The sequence below is a fragment of the Arachis duranensis genome, chromosome 3 (assembly GCF_000817695.3).
Source record: "Arachis duranensis cultivar V14167 chromosome 3, aradu.V14167.gnm2.J7QH, whole genome shotgun sequence".
Classification (NCBI taxonomy): domain Eukaryota; kingdom Viridiplantae; phylum Streptophyta; class Magnoliopsida; order Fabales; family Fabaceae; genus Arachis; species Arachis duranensis.
In genome coordinates, this window is record NC_029774.3 from 33,842,891 (window position 1) to 33,868,081 (window position 25,191).

The following is a 25,191-nucleotide window of genomic DNA, read 5'->3' on the forward strand; positions in this document are numbered from 1 at the left end:
CTGAAGTACAGAGCCGGTGGTGGATGCGAAGATGAGTAATAAACTCCGCATCAACCAACGGCTCCTCCCCTAGAACAGTAACATCGACCCAATCTATGGAGGCCATTTTCTTTCTCTAAGGAAAAATGAGGAAACCTACAAAGGGAAAAAGAAAAGAAAAAATCAAAAACAAAGGTCTCTAGAGAGGAGAAAAAAGAGCCAAGCAAAAGTCTACAAACCTATTTATCTACAAAGTAAAGGCATACGAAAGGTGCGAAAGAGAAAAAGAAACTAACCTCTTTCCGAAAATGAAGGTTGGAAGAAGCAGAAGTCTCCGAAGCACAAGAACGCAGCACGAATGAATGAAGAACAAAGAAAGAAGAAATTTGAAAAATTGCAGAAACGAAAAAATGAAGGAGAGGGAAAGTATTTATAAATATGCTAAGGGGCATAATGGTAAAAGCAGGGCAGTCATTAATGAGAATGCACCGTTACCAAAGCCTACGCACATCCCTAACGTACATGACGCTTGATTAGACGTAACTGTCAGAACCAAAAGACGCGGAAAAGTCACGTCGGTTTTAGAAAATCACGTCGGTCCACCAACAAGTCGACTACGACCCCGAGTAAAATACTTGAACCCAAGTCTTATACAGATCTTGGGCTCGAGTAGGGGCACTGTTCATACCCTGGCCCAATAATAAAGGCCCAGGTCCAAATAAAAGGCCTAATCCGAAGGATTAAGCCTAGCTAAGCACCGACCTTCATATAAGAAGTCGGCGTTGACTACGACTTACTCTAAAGATGTCGGACTTGAGATTAGCTAGCAGATAGGCACTCATTCAAATGAGTAACCGCCCCTAAAATCTCTCTAACCGCTTCATCAAGCCATATCTTAACCTCCCTAAGATAGAGGGACGGTTAACACCCAAAAGATACGGCACTACTCTAACGGTGGTTATTGGCTCACCACTATAAATACACTGACACCCCTCAGGTATCTCTAAGCCCAATACTCTCTAGACTTGCTAACACCCTTGCTGACTTAGGCATCGGAGTGTCTTTGCAGGTACCACCCCCCATTCACTCACGTGTACAAGTCGGAAGGAGACTCCAGCATACGAACCAGCTCGGAAACTACCATCCGCAGACGATTGGGCCAACTAGTTCCATCTATTCTATTAATCTCCGGTTACCCACCGTAACAGTAATCACTTTTTTATTTAATAAAAAAATAAAAAATAAAAATCTCTAATTTGACGGATTTTTAATTTGGCGAACTCTAAATCCTAACCTGACCCGCCTTTTCGATCCGTTTTACTACCCCTATAAAGTGTTATTAACTGAATTCGTTTTTGTCTCTTTTGAATATCTAAATGTATAATAATAATAATTTTTTATTGACGTGCATATAAATAATTTTATTGTTCTATTAATAAAAAATTTAAGACATAAAGCATTAAAAAATTTTGTTCATATTATCAAAAATTAATGTTACTAATTCTAAAAAATAATATCAAAATATATTAATTTTAACTAATATAATAAAAATAGTATATTATTATAAGTTTTTAACTAATAATTATAAATTTAAGTTACAATTTAATATAATACTTTAGAACAAAAGGTTATTATTAATTTTTATATTTGATTGCTATTATATAAGGTTTACATTTGCTTTATTGTGCACATTAATTAAACTATAATTTATTATTTCATTTTGTATGTTTTGAAATAATGTGATCATATTATAAGAATGACATTAGTTTTTATAACTAATGCGAATCTTTTTACTATTTGATGTGTCATTTAAATACTATCCATAAAAAATAATTACTTAAAGTAAAATATTATATAAAGAAAGATAGAAAATTTTTGAATTTATCATTTTGGTTTGTTTCTTAATTTTTACTTGATATTACTCAAATTTAATAGGTTAATGGTGGTGATTCTTTCACTAATTAAAAAAATTTAATACCCTCCCTCTCTTTCTCTCTCTTAATTTTATTAAATAGTGTTTTTAGATCAGAATATTTTTAACTTTCTTTATAATAAATATTTTTTAAATTATCTAATACATAAAATATCATATCTTTGTATTTTATCTTAAAAATTTTATGTTTCTTTTATACCAAAACTTTACGGTTTATTATATTATTATATATTATTTTTGTACCACAAAACAAAAGGTAAAATTTTATATTTTTTTTGTTACTTATTTTATTTTATTTTAGCTATTTAAATTAGAATAAATATGATCAATATATTTTCTATTATTTATACAATATTTCTTTTTAGTTCCAATCAACGTACATTTAAAAAATTATTTTTAAATCCTAAACTATATAATTCAAAGATCATTGCATTCATATTTTTTAAAATTTCAAAAAAATAAAAACTTTTTGTATTATTATAATTAGTTGAATGAAAAAATAATAACAATCATATCATAATCTTAATTAATAAAATAAAATAATTTATCAATTTATATTAAATTATTAATTTTAGTTACACTAAAAAGTAAATAACACTTTAAAAATAACAACAAAAAATTCAAAAATTTTATGTGAATAAACATGTACATAAAATATTATGTGAAGATAAGTATAAAATAAGTAATTACGGAAGAATAAAAAATAATTGTAAATTCTAAGAGTTGAAATAGTAAAAAAAAAAATGAGAAAGAAAAGCTTAGATATATATCAATTAAATAATATTATAAATAAAAAATTTAATTTATTATTTTATGATATCATTTTTAAAAAAATGCTTATATGCATATAATGAATTCTCTATTTATATTTGTTAAAAGTTGAAACCGATTGTAAGTAATGAATACTAAACCATTAAGATTATTTTTTTTCTTGTCTTCGTCCCTTCTAAAGTATACTTTTTTTTTCCTTAAAAATCGCTTCATTTTTTATTTTCTATGTGAACCATATAAATGCAAAAAATATATACTACATCCATTCTTAATTTTTTTTCATTATGCTTTAATCCAGTGTAAATAAACATTTTTAATACCGCCACAAATTGTTAAAAGTTATAACCACTTTTTTTTATAGTTATCATAAAAATGAAAAAATGTTTAACGTGGTTAATTATGGGTTATTTTACAGTTTTTTAGAGATAAAAAAGCAATACATAATTAATTTAATTAATGAAAAAAGATACGAAAAAATAAAAAAATTAATAAAAATAGACAAATAGCTAAAAGAAGAGAATAGAATAAGAAAGAAGACAAAATAATTAGAAATCATACGTGAAGAAAAATAACCACAATATAAATAAAAAAAGACTTAATTGATATTTTTTTGACCTCTTTAAAATAAAAATAAATCGTGAATGAGGAAGATCCATTTCAGAAAAACCAAAACTTTTAACCTAATTCTCCTTTCTGTAGATGTTCGCAGTTTGCAAGTTTTTTTAGAAGTTTTCAAGACAGGCTTCTTACCATTTTTAAAAAATTGAATATGATCATATTAACCGAACTCACCCTCCTACTTCTAATTCTAGTTACGAGAATACAGTTTATCACAGAGTACATAATGAGTACTAAACTATTAAAAAAAATTTTATCCCTTCTAAAATATACTTTTTTTTTTCTTAAAAATTACTTTATTTTTAATTTTTTATGTAAATCATTTGAATGCAAAAAATATATACTGTATCTACTCTTAATGTTTTTTACTATACTTTAATCTAATGTAAATAAACAACTTTCATATTATCACAAATTATTAAAAGGTAATAACTACTTTTTTTATAGTTATCATAAAAATGAACAAAATGTTTGGCATGGTTAATTATGAATTTTTTCTTTTTGCAATTTTTTAGAGACAAAAACAATAAAAGTAATATATAATTAATTTAATTAATGAAAAAAGATACGAAGTGATTAGAAGTTATATATAGAATAAAAGAGTAACCGCAATATGAATGAAAAAAAAGAGTTAATTGATAATTTACTTTTTTGATCTTTTTAAAATAAAAGAATATATCAGTTACTCTTTATTAATATGGTTAAGATGAGAAAGAAGAATTTGGACACTAAACTTTCCTATTCTCTTTATATATTGTTATAAATTATAAATATATTGTTAAAATATATATTATTATAGATAAATATACATATAATTAAATTACATACGGAGAGTCATAGACTACACTACAGTCTACAGAAATAATTAAAAATATGTTGGTTGGAAATAAATTTACATAATGTTTTTTTAGATACATTAGTAATAATAAAAGTGAAATTTAAAATCTCATACATATTAATAAAATTTTTCATCACTAAACCACTTTTATCCGTTTTTTCCTTAAATAAATCTATGGCCTTAGATGAGTCACAGCAATTTTTCTGCTTTTTCCTCTTCTCTGAATTAGTCCTTTCAGCTAAAATAAATCTAGGATATGTTTAGAAATGGTAAGAAATCAAACTTATTTCAATAATTATTTATTTTTATAATTGTTTTTTAAAATAATCTATTATATAATAATCAATTTATGTGTGGATACCTTAGTTGAAAAAACGGTTTCGAGATAATTTATTGTATTTAAAATATAATTTAATTTTTATTCTTTCTCATTATAAAAGAATTTTATATATACAACCAATTGTATTACAAAAAAATAACTAATTTTCAAACTTAATATCATCCTAAATGTATGAATCTAATTAAATGCTCGTACAAAATTCTTTATATTGTCATTATATCAAAATTAATTTTTTTTAAATATATTAAAGAATTTTTTAAAAAAATGCTATAATTACAAAAATAAATATGAAACAATTGTTCATATTATTTAACATTTAATATTTTCTGTAACATTACTAAAATCATTACACTTTTAGAATAATCAACTTTAACTTATAATGATAACATTTACAATATTATTCTTGCTATTAGGCTATTATTTTTAGCTTAAAATTATTATTTTCATTCTAATCTATCTTTAGTCTTTTAACTAAGGAAACGTGTTTGTTTTTTACAGAAGCAGCTTCTCTGGGCTTTTTAGATATTTCCCAAACATACATTTTGGTTGACATATTTTGCTCAACTTTGCTTTGCTTTTCGCTGACCATATTTGTTAGCTCCTTAGGGGAAATTGCCTACAAATGACCTTAGATAAAGCTTGGACAGAGCAATTTTATCAAGGATATTATTAGGGGTATAGAATATAACAACAGAGTTTGATGATTAGATTATGGTTTCTCACAGCAGAAACCTAGCATAGATGGCATATCTGTATGTAGTTTAAGAACCCATATTGTGTGTGAGTGAAGGGTGTGTGCGTAGTGTATAATAACCAAAAAATAAAAGATTATGGTTTCTCAGATGACAGAATGGACAGCCACATATATCAGTACTCTTCATTTCCATCCTCCTTCGAAGAAACTTGTAGGCGTAAATACTAGAACTAGTTTCAATTTACAGCTCTGTAGATTATTGTCCCATTAGATGGCACTTATCTTGGCTCTTTGGAGAGAGGGGAAAAAAAAAGGACGACAAACAAGAATAACAAAACCTCGAACTCGCACAAACTAAGTATTAACTACTAAGATTTCTATAGCAAGAAACCAGAAATGACTCTATTCTCATCATCTTTGGTTACAAATGGAAGGCTCGTTCATATTCGAAGCTTCTTTCCAGGTTGTACCTCATCATCATAGTGGGGGCCCCCACCATCACCGTCCATATCCTTTTCCATCTTCTTTCTGGCAAGTATCTTATTGATCTTGTGCAGTTCGTTATTGAGCTTCTGGTCCTTGTTCTGCTTCCGCGTCTTCCGGCCATCTTGCATCTTCACACCAAACTGGAATGCAGCCTTTGGCATTGCTTCCTTCTGCTCATTGTAAGTGGCCCATTCCTCTTCGGTCTCAAAGTCCCAACGATGAAGTCGACCCTTTGCCTGTTCAATGCACATTTTCATTATTATCACTTTTAATACAAACAGGTTATCAACATGATGATTCTTCTCAAAGGGTCATCTTGAGAATAAAAATTAGTATAATCATTATTTATATGTTTTCATATTTATAGTTTTCTGAAATTAGGAAAACATATAATATACTTGAAAATAAATGAAAAACATTGCAGCCAGTTTAATAAGAAGAAAATAAGGTAACTGTCAATGCAATTACTTACCCTCCCACCCATATCCATTTTGGACAAGTCATCTTCATCATCACTATCCACTATTTCACGGTTATATTCTTGATACCCGGGGTAACATTCAGAATAACTCTCAGAAATGAAATTGGGGTCTTTTTCTCGGGCATCTTTCTCCCTCAGTTGTTGAAGTCTCTGATCATCTCGCTTAAATACTGATCCCAAACCTCGATCTTTCTCTTCTTGTGTCATAAAACGCGGATCTTGTGGCATATCTAAACCCGCTTGCAAATCATAAGTCTGCATATCTTGCTGAAGGTATTGATCAGGGTAAGCCAGCTGTTCAGCATACTGGTACTCCTGCCACTCTCCTTGGTAGCCACCAGCCAAGGCTTGTGTTTGCATAACATCATATTCATTCTGAGACAAGAGTCAGATCAATGAGGGCAGAAACTCAACTCAAAAGCCACACTCTAATGTTTCTCTAAAAATTAGGGTGAAGACAAGGTACTAAACATGAAATTTCCAGTTATATTCACCAACTTACCGATTCTTGCCATGCTTGAGGGAGTGCAGCAGGTGGCACAGGACCATAAGTAGGTTCAGCAAAATATGAAGGTTTGTCCTTGTTCCTAGGAGACTCTTCCATGTCCTCAGAGAGAGGACTTTGGCTCAAGTCTTTGCCAGGTACGTCATACTCCACACCCTCACCAACAAAGATGTCATCATCTTCTGCTCTAGCAACAGCTGGGCCTTGTTTCTCTCCTGAATTAGCATGACTTTTCTTCGATGGAGGTGGTGGTGGTGGGATGAACTCTCTTTCAGTTTGATTCTTTGCCCTCCCACCTTCAACCTTTGATGAATTCTCTTCATCATATCCATTACCAACAGCCAAATTCTTTCCTGTGTTCAAAATGGATGGTGCCAATAGTACATTAACTATTAAAATTTCCAATAAATTATCAGAAATATATGACTATATAAAAGATAGGGTAGAAGCCTCCCTCTCCAACATCTCCCTGAAAGTTTCACTGACATTAAAAATGAACAAGGAGGAAAGTAAAAAATATAAAACTGCTTACCATTGATGTATGTTAAATACAACTTATATAATCGACTCAAGTATAAGCACGATCAATTGAACAAACAAAAATATTCGCAAATACAAAGATAAAAAAAGGACCTTAAGAACAGCATCATAATATGATGTTTGTAACATAATAATTAGAACAAAGTCAGATAAATTTCAGTAAACCATACTGCAAGAGAAGATTTTATGAAAATTGCATTACCTGATACAATAAAGCATATACTCTACACAATAACATCCAAAAATTCCAGATGAACTGCTCATTGCAGTTATTACCTTTTGCATCTTTTTCCTTCTTTTTCTTCTTCAAAACCTTCCCAGAAGAGCCAAGACGAAGATATGACATTATTTTAGCAATCCGATCTAGAACAGATCCATCAACGCTAACTGTAACCATTTCCTGTGAAAAATAAGGGCATGTACATGAGGCGACACATGCTAGGCAAGCTATAAAATGAAGAGAAAAAGTGCCACAGAGGAATCGGCAAGATAAAAAACCTCCGGTACTGGACAATCAGCCTTACTACGGTGCAAGGTCGTTGGAATATCATGAGCATATCCACTCTCCTGACATACAAAAGCTGGAATCTGTCAGAAAAGTGCTTCTATTCTAAAGAGTAACAAATAAGCTGGAAAAGGATCATATTAACCGTTCCATCGATTTGAGTTGTAAACCTAAAAGTGTCAATATAGCTACCCCATTTAACCTTTCGCCCATTATTGTTTATAATTATCAAAATATGTAATTAAAGTGAATCAGGATGCAACAGCTAGCTAAAGGTCTCAAACATTCCATATCTGATTGTCCATGCATATGATGCTACATTGGACAACCTACAGTCGTAGAGACATGAGTAGAAACAGAAAGAGGCAGAGAGAGACATGTAATATCCACAGCCAAGATGCTTAGTCTAATGAATGTCCCCACATGGTATACTGACTTAAACTAGGTTAAAGAACCTATTCACTAGGAGATAAGCAACTACCGCAAGGATACACAAGATGAAAGCTGTATATTGCCCAATATGCATGTACTTGCAATCAAACATGCTAATGGCCACACCAAGCATGATAAACAAATAATTGCACAAACAAAGCATGAATTACAATAACCATGAGTCTCATATCATAAAGAACAAAACCACGTCAATTATCAAGTACATGGAAATTCTCACCATGTTAAAAATAAATGTCATTCGACCTGGAAGGAACATTTCATTTGTCTTTATGATGGTCTGAGGCTTCACTATCCACTGATAAACTGACTGAAAGGAGGAAAAAAAAATTAAAGAATTGAAACATATTAATAGAAGCAAGCAACAATAATTCATGAATTGGAGCACAAACTTCACATTCAAACTGATAAAAATAGGAGGGGGAAAAGCTTAGTTCATATTGTCAGTAAATATTCAACAAAAGTAAAGAACCTTTGCAGTTGATGTGCGAATTGAGACTTGTTGGTCTTCCTTAGATGCTCTGTTGGCAAATCAAAAGCAGGTAGTAAAACTTAGATTCATTAAAAAATAAAACCAAATAATAATTAATAATGTTTTAGTTGACAGATTTACAATAAAATGATCACTATCACTGACACTTCTGGACTAAAGTTACCTAGGTTTCCCCTCAACATCATCCACAGAATCTGGCTTCTTGTCAATCTCACTTCTAACTTTGTTCAGCAATGCATAATCCAAACCTTTGACCAAATGTGTGTGCTCCACATCACCTGCCCAAAAGCAATAAATGCAACATGTTCTGTTTTTAGCATAAGTAAGTCAATATTCAATAAAAGTTACATTAAATATTGTTCACATATATATTGACTTTACGGTCATGTCTGCAATAGTGGAGGCAAAAACTCTATTCTAGGGCGATATAATAAAAAACAAAAATAACACAACAGAAAAAGAAAGGTCATGGATGCACATGGCACTGGAATCCTACATTTCAACTTCCAAAGAACCTTGTAACAATCCAGATATCAAAAGCTTTAGAGAAAACAATCAAAAACATACTATCATACTAATTTCTTTGTGAAAAATATGGCAAAACTCAATCATATTTAAGAGTATGAATGCGAACCTCCAAGGTACTTGCTCTTTTCAATGGATAATTTGTGTGCATCAGCTGACCTTCAAAACATTACCAGATTGTTAGTAGACTAAGCAATGGCAGGTAGCATATATTTTTTTTTCTTTTCATCTTATTTTGGCCGAGTTAACTAAAAGATGAATGATGTGATATTAGATAACAAATATAACATAAACAGTAGAAAACTCACCTTAAATCTACAGTACCAGGAGGAGCAACAGCGTGAAATGCCAGCTCTGTAGGCTCATAATCAGGATTTTGATCTTCTCTACGCTCTTTAGCACGATCTCTATATTTTGGTGTTTCTGGTTCTTCTTGTTTCTCTTCCCTGTGCAACTTCCAGTATCAGAGTAAGTATGCACATCATATACACGATGCAAACTTTTAAGCAACCCTCCATTTTTTGTTTACTCTACTCAATACTACAAATATAAAGGTATTCATCGAGTGAAAATTCTCCCCTTTTATCTTTGGCAATCATTGCAATAAACAAATGTAAATAAGTTCCTGAATAAGCTTCATTGATGTCGGAAATCCATTCATACAAGGGCTAATCATCCTAAATATCAAAACGGTGGAAAGGCATAGTTACCTTCTTCAAGCTTATATTCTAATACCTGAAGATTAACCAATCAATGAAGACAAATGTAGAATTGGCAAAAATGTTGCGCAGAAACACGGAAGAGCTAGTAAAAACAATGGTACACCAAAAAAAAGACCTTTTTTACGATAAACATGAATTGGATATGACTTACTTGCGACGTATAGGTTTCTCTTTGTAATTCTTCTTCGAAGCAGTCATTGGTGTAGTGTGATTTTGTCCGGGGTTGAAATCAAGCTGAAATTCCCAATTCGTTCGAAAACTCCGTGGTTAGGGTTTTGCGCTTGAAGCTGAACCAAAAAGAATCGTGAAAGTTTTTTGGAGCAAACTTAAATTACGATTATGTCCTTCCTATAGACAGACTAACAGATTCAGTAGTAATTTAGTAATGAAAAGATTTAGACCCTGATAAAAATGTTATCGACAAAAAAAAAACTGAGAGGATTAATTTTGATAAAAATGAAAAATTATCAATTGAGTTATCTAACGTTAAGATTAAACGTTGATGTATCAGTTAACAATTATTTATAATTACAAAAGTTACTCATATTTTTAATTTTTATAATTTTAAAAATACTCAAATTTTAATTTTTTAAATTTTTAATTTTTTTTAGTTAAATTTTAAAGTGGTATTTAAAGTTGCAATTGCATATCAAGAATAGTATAATGCACTTGGTTCATTGTTTCACTACATTAACATTGTTTAATGCTAATTCCGTTATCATTATTTATTAAAAAAAAACTTCCTTTTGGAGTAACATTTGCTTCGGTTAATTTCTTAATTGAATGAGAGGATAAAACCTTAACATGTCCGGTTATTAAGAATGTTACTTTAATATTCTGAAACAGCTTTATAGCTTTCTCTCCTATAAAATGAAGAAATGGGAACTTAACCATTTCACACAAATCTTGGCATTGAACAAAGATAAGAAACAAATCAAATGGCTACTCTTGTTGCTCCCAAAGATTCTTCTCCAATTGAAGATGCTGAAACTATCAAGAGGGCATGCAAAGGTTTCATCATTTTGCAATTCTATTCTTTCAAAATATCAATTGTTGCAAAATACATATAAATCTAATAATTATTACAATGCTTATTTTATTTTGTATAATATATATAGGATTAGGGACTGATGAGAGAGCCCTAATATCCATATTAGCACATCGAAATGAAGCACAAAGAAAACTTCTTAGGCAGGCTTATTTAGATCTTTATCACCAAGATCTTATCCAACAACTTAAGTGTGAAGTTTCAGGAAAATTTGAGGTAATACAATCTTACACTTTGTACTAGGAATCATCCTTAAATTTTCTTGCCAGAATTAAAGGTAATGTCTATACTTCTATATCTATATTCTATATAATGATAGTAAAGGATCTAAAATATCTTTTATTATTTTTAATCTATAGGTTTTTTTTTTTTATTTTCAAGATTTAAACCCAAAATTTCTTTGTTAAATTATTACTTTCCATCTCAACTAATTCCACTTATACGCACATTTAATAAATAAAAGAGAGGATCCATAAAAAAACATACTTATTGATACACTAATATTTATAAAGGTATTAAGTGTCCTATATATAAATTCTAAAATAAATTAGTATAATCTTAATGTTAACTCATTCTTCAATGATTACTAATCCAATTTTTTTTATGATAATTTGGTTATATTATAAAAATAAACTATATCAAATAATAAATAAGGGTGTGTTTGGTTTAGTATTAAAAACACAAGAAGCATATTCAATCTTTTTAAACATCAGGATTTTTTGTTTGGCAAACTTTTTTTTCTCTAAATGCAAACATTAATTTATGTTATTGTATTTTTAATAAAAGTTTTAGTATTTATTGTTCATATAAATTTTTTAATCATTTTTATTGATATATATTTTTTTATAGAACTTTATACAATTTTTACTATGCATTCTTAAATTAATATATATTTTATTTACTATTATTATTTTTTATAATATAAGTTATTGATTTCAGTAGAAAAATTAATTAAATAAAAAAAGAGTATTAAAGAAGAGTACTAAAAAAATTATGACTTAAAAAGTACTAAATTTCAACATATAAATTTAGGTTGTTTTCAAAAAAAAAATTAGTGAAACAATGTTAAAATAATATGATTTTAAATGATATAAATTCATGTCTATTTTTAGTAATTTTTATTTAAACGTAATTTTGAATAATGTAATCCAAACAATATTCATTTTATTATAATCTATTTTGATACAAAATTACTAAACATAAATTACGTTAACAGCGGTTATACAAACTCCCATTTGCAATTTTTAATCCAAACACACACTAAAAGAATTTACCATATGGTAATTTGAGCTGAGTTCAAAGTTTGTAAGCAGAGAAGTTTATGCCATTGGACAATGGAACCAGCTGAAAGAGATGCTGCATATGCTAAAGAAGCATTGGAGAAAGCAACACCAAATTATTATAAAATAATTATTGAAATTGGTTGCACTAGAACTTCAGAAGAGCTTTTGGCTATAAAGCGTTCATACCAGTTTCTATACAAACACTCTCTTGAAGAAGATGTGGCCTCTCACACATTTAGTGACATTAGGAGAGTATGTGGACTACTATTCTTTATCTTGAATATGAATATGAATATTTAAAGCCATTCACCTTTTTGTGTTCTTTTTTTACACTAACAATTATGATTTTTTCATGCAGTTGTTGGTTGCAATAGTAAGCACTTACAGGTATGAGGGACATGTGATTGATGAGAGTGTGGCTATTTCAGAAGCAAATATTATTCATCAAATAATTGAAAAGAAGGATTTTAGCAATGATGAAATCATTAGAATCTTAAGCACAAGAAGTAAGAAGCAGCTGTGTGTCACTTTCAATTCCTTTAGGAACATTTATGGCTCAACAATCACCAAGGTAATGTTAGCTTTAGTTGTTACTCTGTTCTTCAAATATAGCACAAGGAAAATAATTTAGGTTATGTGGGGTTTGACACAAAAACAATGGGGACAACGACACAAAATTACATTATTTTTTAAAATGGATCTTATATTGGTGTATTGTACAAATGTGAACTAGAAAGGTGAAATATTAATATTATAGATTAGGGCATTTCGGTGAGGTGAAAAAAACTTTTTGATGGGAATAAAAAATGAAGAAACTTTTGATAAACTCTTTTTCACAAAAGTGTTACTCTGTGTGTTATAATGTTTAAATTCATTAAAATCTCCTTGCAATTCACAGGGATTTTCACTCCTACTGAAAAGACTTTTCACCCCTCTCCCAAAAAAACTTTCATCCTCATTGAATTGCATGTTTTCATATATGTGTAAATCACACTGTGAGAACTATTTTATGGTATATACTATATACACTATGGCTCTTCCATATCTAAATTTTTCAGTCCACACAATTAATCAATTATATCTAGTTTAGTTATAATAGACAAAGCTTCAAATGAGAGTAGAATGAGGATATAATGGAAATGCAATTTCATTAATCAACATCATTAACAAATCGAAATACTATGCTGAGGTTCAGTATAAATTATTATATATGAGTGACTGGATAACCTTATTATTTGAATTTGTATTATGAAGTTAATACAATGGTGTGTCATTTGGTAATTGTAGGGATTTGTAGCCAGTCCAAGTGATGAATACTTAGATGCACTGAGAACAACTATTCGTTGCATTAAGTACCCCCAAAGATACTTTGCCAAGGTAATTACTAAACTCATTAATTAATTACTTTTGGCTCAATAACCCTTATTTAACTTAAGATGTGATACAATGACTTTTATTTAGGTGTTACGCAATGCCAAGAATGAGTTGGGAGTTGATGATGATGGTGTTAGCCGAGTTATAATCACCCGTGCAGAGGAGGATCTAAAAGAAATAAAGGATCTCTATTTTAAGAGGAACAATGTCACCCTTGAAGATTTTGTAACTAACAACATATCAGCAGATGGAGATTACAAGAATTTTCTTCTTGCTTTGTTAGGCCGTACCTGAATTCACCACAGATTTAATATTGAGAAAAAATTTCTGGTATGTTTCAGAAAATAATAACAATAAGTTATAAACTAATAAACTCTCTTAAACTTAGACCATGGTTGGTTTATGTTTCCTTTTACTGTTATAGTGAAAATTATTCATTATCGTTCTAAGTCCTTATTATGTTCATATAACTTTTGTATTTGAGAACTAAAAATCACATTATCATCACATTTTAATGAAAATGAAGCTATGGAGGCAAGTGATGAATGATTCTACAACCAAAAAGAAAAAAAAGAATTGGGAATCAATCCAATACAACAGTGGCACCCAAATCTTTGAGCTTCTGGAGAATGGGATCAGCTTCGTCCTTAGTGAGACCCTTCTTCAAGACGCAAGGAACCTTCTCGACCAAATCCTTCGCTTCCTTAAGCCCCAAATCGGTGAAAGCCCTAACTTCCTTTATGATCTTTATCTTCGATGCGGCATCGTATTTCTCCAGCTTTATATCGAACACCGTCTTCTCCTCCGCCGCCGCTCCCGCACTAGCATCCGCCCCCGCACTACCAGCACCTGATGCTGGGCCAACTGGGCCGAGATCCGCGGCTGGGCCAGCGAATCGGTCGAGGCCCAATTTGAGCCTCCGGAGAAGTCGTGGCGCTCAAGCCTGTCGAGGAGGAGGAGATCGTAGGCAATCCACTCCAGCTTCTCGGAGCGTGTCTCCGTGGAGACGTGGCGGCACGTGGAGATGACGGAGGAGGAGGGTTTGGGGGTGAGAGTGAAGAGCCTTCTGAGGGACCTCAAGCTGTGTGACATCTTTACAAGGTTCTGAAAATCGGACCGTCATCAAACCGTTTTAGATGAGGGTACTCCAAGAAATCCTATTAGATGCAACAGCATTCAACATTGTCACATATTCTCACACACACATACAAAGCCTTAACTCAAACAACCACAGCAAGTGACTTGGAAAGAAAATGTAAACACCGAAACAATCACAAGCATACAGAACATGTGAATATTATTATAGCAAACATAATAATAAAATAGCTCTTCTAATGCGTCTCCGAAAATATCCCAAATCAAGAAAACTACATAATCTGATCCACTTGATTCAGAAAGCTACATATATTAGAAAAATTAAGAATCAACTAAAAGAAAAAGGAAAGGAAGGCCTGGTTGATTCGATTCAATTGCCTGCCTGAGATGAAGAATCAAACAGGGCTGAGAAGCTGAGAGTTTAAATGTTAAACCTCACTATTCAAATAACATGACTCCATTATTGTTATTATTACACCCTTCTAATGTCACAAACTCAATATATATTATAGTCCGTTGACACTTGTGTATTCACAACTTGGCCTCATCATTCTGATTCATACCTTAAGAAGAAGAAAAAGTCCCAATCAGCTTTCGTTACAATTTTATCCAGAGAGTTGGGGTTTTGGTTCGGAGTTCATGCCAATGATAATGACGAGAGGGATGAATCCGTGAATTAGTAACATAGGCAGTGCAAATTTTAACAAAGTTCATCACAATGATTAACAACAACAAAAAGCACTACAGGAATACTTAGTAATATAGGCAGTGCAAATTTTAACAAAGCTCATCACAATGATTAACAACAACAAAAAGCACAGAAATAACAGTGAATCAGTAACATAGGCAGTGCAAATTTAAAATTTAAAAGTTATCAATTTAAAATTTATCATCAAATACAATCAGTGAGCAAAGCCAATCAATCAAGCACTGACTGAGCAATCTGTTCTGATTCTGTCACTGGAAGCTACAAATTCAAGTTACAGCAACAAATTTAACAAATCCTAGTAAAGTTCCGATTTACAGCAAAAAGGCAAATTTATTGATTACCAATTCAGCAACATGCAGAAATACAGGGAGAAGGGAAATCTGGAAAAGAGAGAACACTAAACGAAAACATTAACCAATAATCACAAAACACTAAACCTTCACCCAGCAAAACCAGCAACTACAAACAAAGCCATTAGTAAATTTGAACAAAAAAAATTAAGAGCCATCAGCAACTAACAGAGCCATCGAGCCATCAGTAACAGAGCAAAGAATAGAAAGCAACAGACTAATGAACCATCGAGCCATCAGTAAATTTGAAAAAAAAATTTACAGCCATCAGGAACCAGCAAATACAAGACAGATCCATCAGCAGTTGACATTACAATTTACAAAACATTACAAAAAAAATGGAACAAAAATTGAACAATTTAAGAACTTCAAACGAAGAAGAAGACCGAACATTCAGAAATTAAAAGGAAGAAGTGGAGGCGAAGAATTGAAAGCAGGGCCACTAACCTGGGTTCCGTGCAGAGAAGACAGCGAAGATGAAAACGACGTGCCGAGCCACCTGGGGAAGAGGAAGATGAAAACGATGTACCAGCGAAGATGAAAACGACACGGGGAAGAGGAAGCAGCGGCGGCGCTGAGGACCTGGGTTAGGCGGCGACGATGGAGGGCTAGCCGGCTAGGGCTTCTTTGATTCAGAGTTTTCCAGTACATGAATGAATGAATGATCGAACCGGCCGGTTACCAGTCCGGTCCAACCGGCCAATTCTTGGTCGGTTCGATAGTTTTTCAGCGATTTTTTTTCGAGCGGTTATAGATAGAAGATCGCACCGCTTGTATTTTCGGTTTCTAGTTGAACCGGTTCGACCGACCGGTAGGGTCCGATTTTCATAACCATGCATCTTTACCGAGGCTTTTGGGGTTTGAAGGCTGAACGGAAACAAACAAGGTGGCATTGAGTGAGGGAAGGTGTGGGAATTAGGGTGAACCTGGGCTATTTTGGGCTTTTCAGACCAGCCCAACATGCCCAACCTTTTTTTTCTTAGGATTTTTAGATCCAAAACACATTTTATTTCATCTTCTTCTTTTCTCTCTCAATCATCACAATATTACCTGTCCTGTTCAAAAAAAATAAAATCATCACAATATTACATATAGAATTAGAATAAGAGTGGATGTGCTATGGCAGCTGTCTTGAGAGATCATACTGGAAGGGTCTTAGCAGGACCAGAAAGGCTCTTATCTTGGCAAAAAAACTCTCAGTTAGAAAATGTGATAGTTTGAATCTTACACAAGCAGTGAAATCCAGAGGAGCTATCTTGGAAGACATTTGGACGCTGTTTGATGTGGAATAACATGGGTGCCAAGAAAGGGTAAAAAGGAAATGCAGAGTTTAAATCATCCCTCATCAAGACTTTTGAGCAGCAGAGTAAACGGTACCCGAACCACTTTTGAAACATGTACTCAAAGGGGTCCTGAAACCATGGTTCAACCAAGGTGGTTTCAGGTCTCACGCGCAGGTGGAGAGGGAAACGTAGTTGGGGCTTGGAGCTTCTGTTTTTGAGTCTGGGTTAGGTTTTTGGCCCGGGTCCAAAGATATGACAAATCATGAATATTTTGAATTTGAATTTTATTTTAGAAAGAAAAGTGTAAAATCTCATTATTTATTTTATAAATGAGACAAAAAAATAAATTTAAATTTTTTAAATTTTAAATTTTATTTTAAAAAGTAAAATATGATCTATTATCATTTATTTCGTAAGTAGGACTAAAAAAATATGAAAGAGAAAGTATTCAATGATGAGAGATTTTATTTTATCTTCTAAAGTAAAAATTTTAAATTTAAAGAATTCAAATTTAAAAAAAATATAAGAAAAATTATTTAAGAGTGACACATCATATTTTATCTTCTCAAGTAAAAATTTAAAATTTAGAATCTAAATCGAATATTTTATATTTCATTTGCTGTTGAAAATTTCATTTTAATTAAAAGAAAAACTACTAATATTCAAGGATTTTTTTCTTCATTAATATTCTAAGGTGATGACAAAGTAACTTTGACTGCAAATTGGGTTTTTCTCACCAATAACTGAGATGCTGTGTAAAACATTTGAGATCCCAAAGTGCAATGCTAAAGAATCAAATATAATTAATCAGATTGTCACTTAACACTAATCACATGAGTGATAATATTTTTTCTAATAAATAGATACGGAACTGAAAATATCTTAGGATAATAATAATACAACTAAATCTGCCACTAATCCATATTGAAATAGCTAATAGGCCATTTCATTCTCATTCAGTAAAAAACAGTGTGGCGTTTGATCTGTTTTTCTTTTTCCCATAATAAATTTTTAAATTTTCATACAACCTGTTCCGCAGAGCAAGCTACAATCTCATGCTCCTCTTTATCAACATTATCTGAATCTAAATCCTGTTTTGAACTACTCCTTAAGAATAACTGAATAAGTGTTGTTCCTAAAAGATAGATAAAACATATGAAGATGCCGCTCAAATGCTCTGTGCATTTTCTGTGGCAACCCAAAATACTTTTTGAGGCAAAAGAGCTTCTTCCTCTCTGAAAGCAATTCATGAACCCCAATAAGTCGTTTCTCAGCTATGTCACTGTTTGGATCCAAGTTTGAGAAATCATCATAAGGTGAAATATAAGGAACTAAAAAATTATATATATATAACCTATTTACAAAAGAAATTATCATTGGAAATTTAAACATAAACATTCTTCATGGCTTCATGCAATTGCAATATATAGACACATGTGCATGTTAATGTCAAATGCATTATATGATTAGCGGTTATATGGTGAAGGTGCTACTCTATCTTGTGTCTAAAATGTGACATTTTATGCCTCAACACCTTCAACTCAAGCCACATATCTCCAATTCATAATGGAGACAACTTTTATTTTGCTCTAGATAAGTTATTGGCTTTGGTCTTGTCAAATCCATGAACTTTAGTGAATTCCATTCTCACTCTCCTTACAAAATAATGAAGTCACTTCCCTAGACAAGCTAAGGAAAAATAAAATAAAGTCCAATTGGTGCTTTTGCAGATATATGGGGTTGCCTTCTCCTATTAATTGATTGACAAGTAAGAGCCATTATATATGTATTTCAAGGAATAATAATAATAATATATGGATCAGCTGCTAATGATCTCTTTTTTTGTGGGGGTAACTGTAATTCATGATTTTGAAGAAAGAAATGGGAGTTGTCATCAATAGATGACTTTGATCATGGTGGATTTTATATTCATTATATATGTCAAAAAAAAAAAAATACTACACATTCAAATTTTTTTATTAACTAAACTTTACTAAATTGTTGGTCTAAGTCTAATTAACATAATAAAAAGTCAGTTATAACTAGCATTATTTCAAATTTTATTGTTTAATTTAGTTTGACTTGGTTCATAAAAAAATTTAAATGTGTAACATTATTAAAAAAAAGATGTAATTTGGATATTAATGAATATTAATTATTTTCTTATTAAAATCACAATATATTTTTATATTCTTTTGTATAGAAATTAGTTTATGAATAACTTATTCAAGGAGTGACTTTTAAATTATAAATAAAAGTTAAATTTTTATTTTCGTAAAATTAAAATTTATTTTTTATCAATTATATCAATAATTATAGAAATAAAGTATTGTAGATAGAACAGTTAAAATGGACAAAACCCATAAAATTGGTCCGTTAATGTGTCTTAAAATATACGAGTTTTATATTTTAAAATTAGAGACGTAGACATGAACAATTAAATAAGTCATATCGTTTAACTCTAATAAAATCGGGCTAGCCTGTTAATTTTTTTTTTCTTAAAAATACTATTTTTTAAAAGAAAAACAACCCAAACCCAATAAAATACACCATACAGGTAATATTTTATTATTATTTTTTACCTAAAATATAACGTATTTTGTGTTTTCAAATAAAATTATTATTTTTTTACCAAATAAATAAAAAATCTAATAAATGAGCCATCTATTTAGCTCAACGAATTTTCATTAAGTAAGACAAATTTTATATCCTTGTCCAAAAAAAAAAAAGGACAAACTTTATATTTATAGACTTATGAATATTCGATGTATAACTAATTAACCTAACATGATAGTCACCAAAAAAAAAATTTTAACCTAACATGATTAAAATGTTGGACCTAATTCAACTTTGATCCATTTAACAAACCTAATTATAAGAATTCATTTTTCAAATGATTGGTCTTAAATATTCCTCTCAGCCCTCTTAGGGCGGTCAATTAATTTTCTGTATTGTGTATTAATCTTAATATGATTTGATATAAAATATACATTTTATTATTTAAATTAATTAATCAAATATCTTTTAAAAAATAAAATCTACAAATAACAATACATACATCAAATATATGAATAATAAGTATATATGTTGATATTCATGATTGATACGGCTAAAATTAGTTGGTTTTGGTTAAATTTCTATTAGACTTGAGATATTTTTTAAAGGGCAATGTCTTCATATAAAATAAAAAAGAGAAAGCTTTATCTAAATACAACAATTGGAAGTTCTTTACGTGCATATCATGTTTTAGTGTTTATATAAACTGTGGTGGGTAATTACAGTTTTAATTTTATACGTAAATTGCTATAAACTGGTATAGTTTACATGCATGCAGAATTGAACGTAAACCGTGATAGACTATTACGAATTACGCTTGAAAAAGAGTTGTTAAAAATCGTTAATAGTAACCACGGTTTATGAAAAAAATATTGTGGGCATAAAATCTTGTGGACTACCACGGTTTATGCATGAGATACTATAAATACTAAACCGCTGTAAGTCATGGTAGATCACATTTGATGTAAAGCAAATTTTGTGAAGTTGGGTATTTGAGAGAGAGTTTGGAGAGTTTGGAAGTTTAGGGAGAGGCTTGAGATTTTGAACCAGTTGGACGGTGGAGCTATAGAAGACGAAGCTCGCATGTATTGGCTAAATGGCGTTGCGCATGTGGCTGAATACATCGACCAAGAGGTTAGTTAAACAACTTTATTACAATTATTATTATTATTAGTATTATTATTCCTGTTGGCATTATTAATTTTGTTATTGTTGTTATTATTAGTATTATTGTTATTATTATTCATATTAATGTTAGTCTTATCCTTCTTAGTAAATATTATTGTCGTTATTATTATTGCCATTGCTTTGTTATTTTTATCACTATTATTAGAGAAAATAGAAAACTAATGTGGGTGTATAACTATCTTTTTAAATTATATTTGTTATTATTAGTATTGGTTGTATGTTGAGGATTTTTTTTATCCATATTTTGCAGCCTACTAGGGTTATTAGCGGTGTCAGGAGACAGCAGAATATGCCTTTACACGACCGGATTATATCGTATCTGGAGACCGCAGGCTTGTATCACTTGGCTAGGCTGAACAGTCAGTGGTTCTGAGTTGATGAGCCTCTACTTAACGCATTCATTGAGAGGCGACGTCCTAAGACCCACACCTTTCACATGCCGTTTGGGGAGTGCACTATCACTTTGCAATATGTGGCTTAACACCTGGGCTTGCCCATCGATGGGGAGCCTGTTAGTGGGTGCCTGCCTGACTTTGAGAATTTGATGGAGAACGAGAGACCCGCATGGGTGTGGTTTCGCGAGTTGTTTGGAGAGTTACCTCCGCAAAACAAAGTCAAGCAGATGACAGTGTGCTACACATGGTTCCATGAGAGATTTCGGGTTCTCCCAACGGATGCTAGTGAAGAGACCGTGCGTATATACGCGCGTGCTTATATTCTGATGTTGTTGTCCTCTCAGCTATTTGCGGACAAGAACGCAAACCGGGTTCACCTTCGCTAGTTGCCTTATTTGGCATCGCTGGACGACTTGGGTAGATATAGTTGGGGCTCGGCTGCACTGGCCTGGTTGTATAGATGTCTTTGTCATGGGACAAACAGAAACGTTGTTAACTTGGCCGGTCCACTACAGCTTCTACAGTCTTGAATTTTCTGGAGGTTTCCTAGTTTGAGACCTAGTGGTTTTGATGTGTTTGGGTTTTCGCTTGCATCCAGGTTCAGTTTATTATTTTCGGTCCATAACTTGTTCAATTTCATGTGTTGTTGTTCATTATGACATGCTTTCAATGAAACTTGTAGGTGGGCTACACATCTACCGAGAAACGATGCAGGGGATCAAAGAATGGTGTCTGCACGCATTTTTTTGGATAGATTGCATGTCCGTCTTGTGAGTCGTTTAGTTATTCCTCTTACAAGTAGTCGTTCATGTTTACTCTTATGGTCTAACCTAACATTACCTTCTCCGATACAGTTTGTGTGGGAGCCTTATTCTTCTCCCGAGGTTGCTGCTGTTGTTCATCCGGAGGAAGGGGATTCTCCAACAGTACAGAACCAACTGCCTCTGTTCGATCTAAATCAGCTGCGAAGGAAGAGGATGCGACCTGCGGAACAGATGGTCCGGCCGCAGGCATCGAACTAGACGCACCGCCTGCAGCAGTCGAGCTATGAACTGGAGCTGATGCCCCAGAACTATCGACACCAACCTCCAACTTCGCATACAATTCGTGTATTCTGACCTCCGAAAAACTCCTAACACAATGAAACAGAACCCTAATATCTTCATCAGCCACTAGCACAAACGTATCATACTTAACACCGGTCGAGACAAATGCGATGGAAATATTGTAGAATAGCTTTTTCACCCACTTGCTCCCAAATACCCCAAGCTTCTGCAAGATGCTGTTCTTTACATCTGACAAAGTGCTTGATGAACTGATGAATACACTCAATGGTTCTCTATCAGTGAACTTCACACCATATTTTTTGCTTCTTTTAATTTTTCCAGAGCAATGCACTAATACAAGAAAACTCTCTTCCTCACTTGCCATTTTGTGATAATGATCTCTTCAGCAGCTTCAATCTCGCTCATATATATATATAATTCTTCCCCTCATAACGTGGCTGGCTATAGAATTTTTTGTTCATATTTCTGCCTTCCTAAACCGTGGTGACCTACCACGGTTTACCTTCAAAGCTTCTCCTTCATAAATCGTGGCTGGCTGCCACGGTTTACATGTAAATAGGAAACCGTGGTTAGCTCCCACGGATTACATAATAATAAAAAGGAATAAGTATGATTTTGGTCTCCAACGTAGGGATCCAAAATTTTTTTCGTCCCTTGCCTTTTTTTCGTAACAAAATGGTCCCAGAGGTTCCAGTTTGTTTTAAAATCGTCCTTTGCTTCCAAAAATAATTTTTTAATACCAAAATGCCCTTGCTGGTTGGTATTCCTTCCCGCAAAATTATTTTTCCTTCCCAAATCAACGCATTGTCTGAGAATAGGATTGCAGCGTGAAACGTTTGTGTGAAACAATTGTTTGAAACCCTTGCAAGGCCTACCTGTGAGGACTATTCTGCGTTAACTTGGCTTCGTTCATACAGAAAGCCCTTGGCGAGGTAAGCATTATGTGAATGTAATTTCTCGTTTGTTAATGTGGATTGTGTGATGGTGTATTGAAGGCTAGGGTTTGAACTGATTGTAGTTGTTAATGTTCATAGTTGGTTGTCTAACTCCCTGTGTTGATTAATAGGGTTTTTTGGGGAGGAGATGGCGCTCTTCAACATGCGGGTGCACCATGGTGGAACATTTGGATATGAGAATGGTGCGCTCAAGTACTTGAAGGGGTAATCTACAGTTGTGGAGGACATTGACGGTGATCGGTGGAGTGTGTTTGAGGCATACGAGGAACTGAGACAGCTTGGATACCTGAAATCCACCATCGCCGCATTATGGTACAAAGACCCAAATGCGGATGATTTTGAGAGTCAATTGAAGCTGTTGAGAGGGGACACAGAGGCAATTAAAATGTGTACCACAGTTGGGAGGAGAGGCTTTGTTAATCTGTTTGTGGTGCATGAGGTTGAGGAGGCCGATGGGTTCCCGGAGGTGGGTTTTCTTGACGTGGGGGGAGAAAGGGTAGGTGGTGAGAAGAGGAACCTTTGGGTGGTGGTCTGGATTTAGTGGTGTTCGAAGGGAATGTACAAAAGAGTGATGGAGCTAGGGTTGCTGCTGAAGCCGAATGCGAGAATAAGGACGATGGAGCGGAATTAGGCCAAGAGGGACATGAGGCAGATAGTGACGATGTTACCAGTCGTGAAGATAGTGATGACCCAACATATTTGCCATCTAATGAAGAGGAAAATAGTGTGGAAGACATCCACTTCACTGACAGTGATGAGGTCTACGACTATGAAAGTGGATTCGGTGAAGATAATGCCAAGCCAAAGGACTGTAATGCAGAGAAGGGAAAAAAGGTTGTGACTAGTGATTTGGATGATGAGGATGCAGTTGACAGTGATGAATTGGAGCAGGACCATGTAATTGCAGGAGATGGGTCGGGTGCTGATGATGGGGAGGATGCTACTGAGGATGAGGGGCAGAGTTTTCCAGTGCACAAGACTCAAAAGGACATGGGAAATTACCAATGGAAGGTGGGCACATTGTATGAATCCCGGCAAGAGTTCAAGGACACAGTGGCGGCCTATGCAGTCCACACAACTAGGAATGTTAAATTCAAGAAGTGTGACTTGGTGAGGGTCTGGGCTGTTTGTCAGCAAGGCTGCCCCTTTTGGTTATATTCAGCCAAGGTCGGTGAGGAATCCACTTGGCAACTAAGAAGCATGAATCTCCAACATACATGCATGCAGACACACTGGGTTGGAATTATGCACAGCAAATGGTTGGGTAGCCAGTTTAAGAAGAAAGTTAAAGAAAACCCAAAGATCAAGGTGAAGGAGCTGGTTGCAAGGGCTCAAAGAAAATGGAACCTGACCGTTACCAAGGCAATGGCAGCTAAGACAAAATAGGAGGCTTTGAGTCAGATACAGGGCGCCTTTAGGGAGCAGTACAAGCGAATAAACAACTACTGCCATGAACTACTAAGAACAAACCCTAGTTCCACAGTGATTCTGAAGGTAATTCGATCACCTGATTTTGCTCAAGAGAGACAAAACGCAGAGCTAATGAACTATTGTGTTTTCCAATGACTATATGTATGCTTTGATGCTTGCAAGAAGAGTTTCCAACACTGCAGAAGGTTCATTGGGTTGGACGGGTGCTTCTTGAAAACCCCCAAGGAGGACAACTGTTGACTGCAGTCGAAAGAGACCCAAATGACCAGATTCTTCCTATTGCATATGCGGTTGTGGAGGCGGAGACTAAGTACTCTTGGGTATGGTTTCTGCGTCACCTGTCTGATGACTTAGACCCACAGAATCTTGCAAAATGCACTTTTATATCTGATCAGCAAAAGGTAATTCACCATATATCAGCATATGCAACTTTGATCCATGTATACATTTATAAATACATTAATCATACGAAATTTTACCTACTGTAAACAGGGCTTATTGCCAGCTTTTGACGAGGTCATTACAGGGGTGGACAACAGGTTCTGTGTCAGGCATCTCTACAGCAATTCCAGGAAG

The 25,191-nt window shown here is 33.1% G+C and overlaps 2 protein-coding genes and 1 non-coding gene across 3 annotated transcripts; 1 reads left to right on the forward strand and 2 right to left on the reverse strand.

Moving 5' to 3' along the window:
* Nucleotides 1-5,330: 5,330 nt before the first annotated feature.
* Nucleotides 5,331-10,237, reverse strand: LOC107478600 (suppressor of mec-8 and unc-52 protein homolog 2). Its single transcript, XM_016098734.3, has 11 exons — nt 10,032-10,237; nt 9,467-9,604; nt 9,268-9,317; nt 8,797-8,911; nt 8,613-8,661; nt 8,361-8,450; nt 7,684-7,752; nt 7,462-7,585; nt 6,643-6,998; nt 6,132-6,515; nt 5,331-5,895 (listed from the first exon to the last, which is right to left on the reverse strand). Exons 1-11 carry the CDS (start codon nt 10,076-10,078, stop codon nt 5,614-5,616), a joined length of 1,704 nt encoding a protein of 567 aa, XP_015954220.1. The 5' UTR covers nt 10,079-10,237; the 3' UTR covers nt 5,331-5,613.
* A 581-nt stretch (nt 10,238-10,818) lies between these two features.
* On the forward strand, nt 10,819-14,025 carry LOC107478602 (annexin D8-like). The gene is made up of 6 exons (XM_016098736.3): nt 10,819-10,891; nt 10,999-11,144; nt 12,242-12,463; nt 12,570-12,782; nt 13,499-13,588; nt 13,673-14,025. The coding sequence occupies exons 1-6, from the start codon at nt 10,819-10,821 to the stop codon at nt 13,877-13,879; spliced, it is 951 nt and encodes a 316-aa protein (XP_015954222.1). The 3' UTR covers nt 13,880-14,025.
* On the reverse strand, nt 13,925-16,401 carry LOC107478601 (uncharacterized). The gene is made up of 2 exons (XR_002372131.2): nt 16,187-16,401; nt 13,925-14,689 (listed from the first exon to the last, which is right to left on the reverse strand). It is a non-coding gene; the product is annotated as an uncharacterized LOC107478601 (transcript).
* Between the last annotated feature and the right edge of the window lie 8,790 nt (nt 16,402-25,191).